The 7,221-nt window shown below is 37.2% G+C and overlaps 1 protein-coding gene across 2 annotated transcripts; it reads right to left on the bottom strand.

Moving 5' to 3' along the window:
- Positions 1–1,432: 1,432 nt before the first annotated feature.
- LOC125587512 (probable protein S-acyltransferase 22) lies at positions 1,433–5,099 on the bottom strand. Of its 2 annotated transcripts, XM_048758203.1 has the most exons (10): positions 4,998–5,099; positions 4,614–4,670; positions 4,411–4,524; positions 3,517–3,879; positions 3,364–3,432; positions 3,212–3,283; positions 2,984–3,112; positions 2,820–2,900; positions 2,562–2,753; positions 1,433–2,469 (listed from the first exon to the last, which is right to left on the bottom strand). In XM_048758203.1, the coding sequence occupies exons 2-10, from the start codon at positions 4,653–4,655 to the stop codon at positions 1,762–1,764; spliced, it is 1,770 nt and encodes a 589-aa protein (XP_048614160.1). In that variant the 5' UTR covers positions 4,656–4,670; positions 4,998–5,099; the 3' UTR covers positions 1,433–1,761. The 2 variants fall into 2 exon arrangements, with proteins under 2 accessions (XP_048614160.1, XP_048614158.1); XM_048758201.1 differs by lacking the exon at positions 4,998–5,099 and having other exon boundaries at positions 4,614–4,977.
- Between the last annotated feature and the right edge of the window lie 2,122 nt (positions 5,100–7,221).

Raw genomic sequence — 7,221 nt, 5'->3', positions numbered from 1 at the left:
AAAATGTTACAACATCTATTCTTTTCATCTTTTCTAGATCTCGGGAACTAGAACTGTTCAGGCAAGTAAGAGAACTAGTATTAGACCATCCGCAATGGTGAGATTCATTGGAGTCCTTAGCACAAGGACATTTCGGATTAATTTTGGATATTTTGGATTTTTTTTTTTTTTTTTTTAAAATGACCATTCACGGGCCGCCACGTAGTCACTGGGATCTGTGAACAGTGGGCTCCACACCCTCTAAGGATTCCTTTAAGAGCTTTCATTGTGGATGCTCTTACTATTACCAAACTGTCTCGTACGTTACTTCCAATATTTTCAAACATATACTAGTCAAATCTTTGTTCTTGATTTTGCAGGTTAGTGTTAGAACTTTGATGTATATTGATTACGTAACCTCCCAACCTCCCTCTCTTAGTCTCTACAGCTCAGAGAACTAAGCCAAATACAATCTTGCTCTCTAATCGAGAAGCAAGCCTCAGACTATCCAACTAACTAACTAACTTTATTCCTCTTGGGTTATTTTATATACTTCAGGCCCAAACACAATATCAAATTCACTAAAGCAACTCGTAACAAACTAATGCCATGTCATTCTGTTTCCTTCAAGTCCTCTTCAATCCTCTGCTCTTCTCTCTTCTCTTTCTCCTTTCTCTTCCTCACGTAAACCCTCCTTAGCATATCAGTTAGTTAAATTGTCTGTCTATCAATGTTAACCAGCAAACTACATGAACCAATCCCATCATGGTCGACTTTAATCTATGATCCAATAGTTCACATTTGACATTACTGTGTTCCTAAACTCTGGTACTAGATTTTATTTTAGCCTAAACAACACCCATTATTAGAGTTCCAGACTGGATTGTCTTCCCTATTTTGAGTCTGATGGCCCAATGGCTGACAAGTTTTTAACCCTTCTCATATACACCAAATCTGATCAAATACGAAGATATCCATCACCAGATGTCCAATCTCTGGCTTATTATGTGCCATTGTCCGTTTTTAATATAAGTTCTCACGGATTTGTTTTGGTCGGTTATTCTCCAAAACGTTTCATACTAAGTGAAACTAAGCCAGATATATATATCAACTCTTTTTTTTTTGGTTTAATATCTGACGTGAGACTTTGATTGCTAATTTTTTCTAACAGTATACATACAATCACCACAAATGAATACCGCAAGAAGTGGACATTCCCATACCCTCGAAGACCCGTCTCCATCCATAGGCATTGAAATCAGGAGATTCCAATAAACAAATAATGAGCTACAAAGCGCGACTGAGTAAGACGCGGAAGGAAGTGAGGAAAAGAACATTGACAAGACAAACACAAGTAAGTGAAGAGAAGACGCTTCTATAGTCATTGCATGATCACCAAGAACTTGCGTTTCTCCTGGAGTTAAGTGCTATCCACAAAAAAAAGGCGTGAGACTTGGGGTAAGGTTGAGTCCGAATCCTTCAAAAACACAACAATGCAAGGAGATACAACATATGAACTGTGCAAACTTTGACATCTTTTTCAGAAAGAAAAAGAAGATTTGTTCCTAACAAAAACAAGTAAAGAAAGTTCTGGTTAATCCTGTTCAACCTGCTCGTCACCTTAAACAATACAAATCTCAAGAATACACAATACTCTTCCCCGCTTCCCTTAAGAGCTCCTTGCAAACAGTCTGAGAACGTTGACTTTTCTTGATCGATCCATTTGAATGTGACCAGCCATTTATCAAAGAATGCCTCAAGGAGTGATGATTATTATACTTCTTATCTTGATTTGTGGATGTTTCTAGAAGGAACCTGATCACTGTCTTCTCCACCAGAGGCATCGTATCCACCACTTGTAGACCTTGACAATGGCATCATCATCATCATCATGGATTGCTGTTGTTGCTGCCCTCTATTCTGACCCATTAGACCAACAGCTGAAGAAAATCCACTGAGCTGCACCGACCCTTCTGCTTCAGACGACACTCTAAAAGGGTGAATGTCATGCGAGTCTAAGCTGCTCTCTGGTGAAGAAGATGTCCCCATAACACCACCTGACCCTGACATTGCTCGGCTCGTCTGAAACGCGCTTCTTGCTTCTAGCTGAAGAGGACCTAGCCCTGAGCTAGTTGATGTCTCCATAGAGGCAACTCTTGTCTGAACATTCATCAGAGGCAATTCTGCTGGTAACCTTATGCGCTGCTTAGATTGCCTTCTCTGCTGCTTCCCGTTACTATTAGCAGCTTCAAATTTTGCCGGGAACATTCTACGGTCGCTGCTGCTTGCTTCCCTCCTCTCCACAGGCTGGATAATTTTGGATCTCTTCCTTGCCTCTGCTGCTGCCTTTGAGACTTCTTCTGCATTGAGACGCGCTAGAGTCCATGGACTGATCTTCACAGGTTGCGTCTTCTTCTTGACGCGTTTCTCAACCACTGTCTTCTTTCCATATGAACTTACAGAAGCATTCTCTGGAGGAACTACATCAAACTGCACACAGAAACACACACACACACACATATATTAGAGAAAACCAAATTGGTGAATGATGCGGTGAACAAACAAACAAACAAACAAGATACCTGATCCTCAACAAACAGACGCGGTGGGGTGCACCAAGCTCCACGGTGAAATGTATTGAAGGAGCTTGCACTACTTAGACCAGTGAATGAGCTGATCATTGACATTTGAGGGCTTTGTTGACCTCCACCACCTTCTTCTAGCTCTTGCTCTTGTTCCCTAAGTGCAACTATGTAGTCGTATGTACTGATTCCCTGTTAAGAGAAATTCATTTAGTTAGAGAGCAAAGACTTGGCGTGTACTCGAGCATTGGTAACAACCTTTTTGATGAGAAGAATGTGGAAGAAGAAAAGCTGAGCAACAGGTAGCGTTGCCAGCATTGCCAATAGAGTGCAAACAGCCTGCAAGAGAATAAAAAACATTCACACCTTGCATTCAAGAGACAATAAAGGGAAGATCAATTGTATAAAGAAGATTAACTTACAACGACTATAACAAATGGAACTAGCGAGAAGCTGCTTCCCAGCTTTAAGGCAATGTCTGTGTTGAACTGGTTCCTTCGGAGTAGACATAGTACCAGCACAAATATCCCAGTTGACCATTGCATAGTGAGCTGCAAGATCAAGCCTCAAAAGGAAGAACAATTTAGAACACATCATTAACAGAAGAGAGAAAATTTTCATGGAGTGGTGAAAGATCAACGCAGCCTTACCAAGAAAATAGCTGATACCATGAGGCTGAAGAACTTTCTGTAATTCTGCTTGCCAATGCAATTGTTTAGCCACTACACACACACACACAAGTCCATAAGCAAAAGAAGGTGAGAAATTTTGAAATAGAATGCGGGGAAAATCTTTTTAGTACCCTGCAGTGATGATCAAAACGGTCAACACATTTGTCACAAACTCTGCAATGCTTGCTGAATTTGAAGACCTGCAAACGGACCAGAATAATTAGTCCTGAGCATATGCAGAGCTTTCTTGAAGAAAAGTTTGTGGTTTCAAGTGTTAATCGGACCTCAACTTCGCACAGACTGCAATAGAACATCCCATCCTCACTCATCTGCTGCTCAGAAGATTCATCTCTTCCGCTGCAACAACCACAAATCAATGCACAAGGAGAGCAAAGCACACGCAGGAGACAAGATCTTTGCGATGACTCATGTTTCTTGTTAGTTCCATTTTCTTGATCCTTTACACATGTGCTGTCATGAGACTTAGCACCACCTATAGCTGATCCACCACAACTATCTTTTGTGCCCTTTGATTGAGGAAATTTCTCGTTTTCAGGTATTTTAAGGTACTTCTTTGACCTGAAAACTCCAGGGTCTGCAGGATCTGAAGCCGCACACCATATATACAGTCCAACCACACACGTTATCTGCAAAGAAAAATATCACTGACTTCAAGTAAATCTCTCAGAGGAGAAGGTAAAATACAAGTTCCAAAAAATTACATACGAGTTGAAATAAGATGGATGTAAAGATGGTAAAACATTGTATGCAAAATAATTCTACCCAAGAGTTGAAGGTTTTAGCTTTAATGAAAGAAAGACTCAAGAAGTGAATATGCTTGAACCAGTGGATACTACTACTATCTCTAAAACGATGGAGCAAGAGATAAGTTTACCATTTTAATGAATAAGTGAAGCTTCTAAGCTCTTGATGGGACCATATAAGGATCCAAATAGAAAGAGTGATAAATCAAATCTGCCTGATTAGCTATAATAAGTAACAAATTTTGCTAGCCACGTTAGTTGTGGAGGCGCTAGTCTATGTACTTCCAGAAAAAGCTAAGCAATTTCCAGAAATAGAAAGAAAACAAAACAGAGACAATAAGTACACAATTGTGATCTCTAAAATCTACAAGCAAAGATGAGTTTGGAATCCAAAGCAAACAAATTTTAGCTTACCAGAGGAGTGTAAATACCCATGGCAATGTACTGATGAATCTTGTTCCCAACAAACGGAGCAAAGAAGACGTAGAAAGCAAACCCAAGTGCCAAGAACACAGCAACAGCCACCACCTACCCACAAAGTGAACAAAGTCTCAAACTTTCACCTCAAAAATCAAAAACCCTCCAAAGAAACTTCAGTTGAAGTAAGAAGAAAGTACCTGAAGAGGATGGTAAGGAAGTTGCCATCCATGTTTCCTCATTTTCCCCTTACAATGCTGCAAAAAAAAAAAACAGATGTAGACTGAAGAAGCTCAAGTCAAATTAACAGAAAAAACTTTCCCTTTTCCCTTCATCTTTTCCAAATAAACAGAAGTCTCATAGCAAAGGGAAGAAGAAGAGTAGAGATTAAGACATTTGACCACTGGGTGGGTGGAAAGTAAATAGCTTAATTATCAAATAGAAACAAAAAGAAATAAAGTAAGACTCTTTCTTTGTGGTTTCTCTGATTCTCTCTGTGCAAAGTTCTAAGCTTTTGTGCAGAGATCTAAAAGAACCCACCACCATGGAAGAGAGAGAGAGAGAGAGAGGTGAAAAGCAGTTACCTTTTCTCCAAAGACACCAAATCATGTGTCACAGTCCAGTTGCTGGCAAATCCAGTAACACTTGTTTTTTCTTTCTCCTTTTGATAACACTCTCTCTCTCTCTCTCTCTCTCTCTCTCTCTCTCTCTCTCTCTCTCTCTCTCTCTCTCTCTCTCTCTCTCTCTCTCTCTCTCTCTTTCACTGTCTTAGTAATTTTCTTTCTTTTACCTTTTTACCCACTCATTTGTTTACCTTTTATGTTTTCACCCCCACACTCTCTCTCCCTTTGTAATGATCAACTGAGCATAATTAGATTTTTCAAGATTTAATTGTGTGATTAGGTAGCCTAATGTTTGACATAAACATACCTAACTACAAATGTGTCTTTGTGTATTTAATGATCGAAGCTCACGTTTAATGTTTGTACCAAAATACTTTTTTTTTTCTGAAAAAAAGACAAAAAAGAGAAGAACCAAAAGACTTTAGTATTGTGTCTTAAATGTTTTATCTTCCAACCTGGTAACTACTCTGCACACTTTATGTTACACGAATCAAAGCTGATTTGGTTAAAGAGAATTTTCAACTTTGAAGATGTAACATTGCATAGAAGATTATGATCAAACATCTGATTGGAGGAATATTTATTAAGCAGCTCCACGGTCTATATATTCGAGCCCCGAGGAAATGGAGAGTTACTCAAACATAGCAGCCAAGAAAGCGATGGTCGGGAGAAGACATAAGAATTTGGGAATTATTTTCCGCATCCATAAAATCTTAAGAGTTTTCCAGATAAAAATATTAATAAATTTTAATTATAAGTTGGAAGTTAATTTTAAAATGAAAACTTAACAAATTTATAGATTTGAAGTGTTTTATAGAGTTTAATAGGTTTTCCTAAAGTTCCATATATATGCGAACCAATTTATAAATTGTGAGTGTTTTATAGAAACCATGGCTTTTGTTTAAATTTTTAAAAGCTTTGGCAGTTGGTTTGTCTCTTATTATGGTCTCTCTCTTCATCACAAAATGGACTTCTATTCTACCAATAAAAACTTCTTTTATAATTGGTTTCTGTTTCAGTTACCTTTTCGTTGCTTGGATCAAAAAAGCCAATCTCTTACATGTCTAATATTATGTGCATATAAAAATTAATATACGTTGACTTTACATGCAATTACGAAAGTAAAATTATTTTTTTTTATTCAGAAATTCGTATAACACATATGATACGAACATGTTTCTGTTTTATCCTAAGAATATACTAATTGTTAAGCTCCGATTGTCCACTGCTAAAGAGTTTTTACGTCCGGTCGTTCATTGTAATGAGACTTCATCCTGTGCGATCGTCGATGGGTTAATTATCAAAATCTTATGTCTTATTTACTGATTATACAATGACATTTCTAATGTATTTTGATCTCATTCACGTAATATCGCCAATCATTTTTTGATATGTCCTGTTACTACAGTTCAACCATGTTTAACACTAAATTCTTTCTATACAAGTAACTCAAAAGATAAGTGTGCTAACATAGATAATTAAATCAACTTTTATAAGCATTTTACTATAAACTATCATATATCACAAACCCACTGTTTTTTTTTTGCAACAAACGGCTATTTTATTACTCAAACACAAACCGACTGTTACAATATCAGCCAAAAACATTACAATACTTTAGTAAAATCGTTTTTTATAAAAGAAATAGCTACATGTTTTGTTTTCCTCTTTGAATGTGTAATGCGATGAATTATAATATAATTTAATGTCAAATCTTATAAAACTCAATAGACATTCATATGGGTGGAGTAAATGTGACGCATTAAATTCTATGGACCTCTTTATGTATGTCGTTTTCCTTGTTCATATTCTTTCTTCTTTCTTGGTAGAAGTGATCGCAATTTTAAAGTTCCATAAAAAAAAAAAAGGATGAGACAAGCATTCTTATAAAAATTCTAAAAACGTAACTGAGCATAGTTTAATACTCTACGAATAATTAAAAGAACATACTAGTTTGGAACTGCACGAAACTAAAACAAAGCTATATCCCGCAGAATACGGCTAATCGTTTATCGAGATTTCGAAATATCTGGTCGCAACCAATATTAAAAGAGTTAACTTCGACGGACTTAATTCGTCGTAATGGCTATGACCAATTAACACCAATTATCGATGTTAATTCATCGTCGTTTTTTGGTGTATTCCAAAACCATGCAATTATGAAACATTACGACTAAGTAATAAC

This window comes from Brassica napus, chromosome A2 (assembly GCF_020379485.1).
Source record: "Brassica napus cultivar Da-Ae chromosome A2, Da-Ae, whole genome shotgun sequence".
Lineage (NCBI taxonomy): Eukaryota > Viridiplantae > Streptophyta > Magnoliopsida > Brassicales > Brassicaceae > Brassica > Brassica napus.
This window is presented reverse-complemented; position numbering and strand designations above follow the sequence as displayed.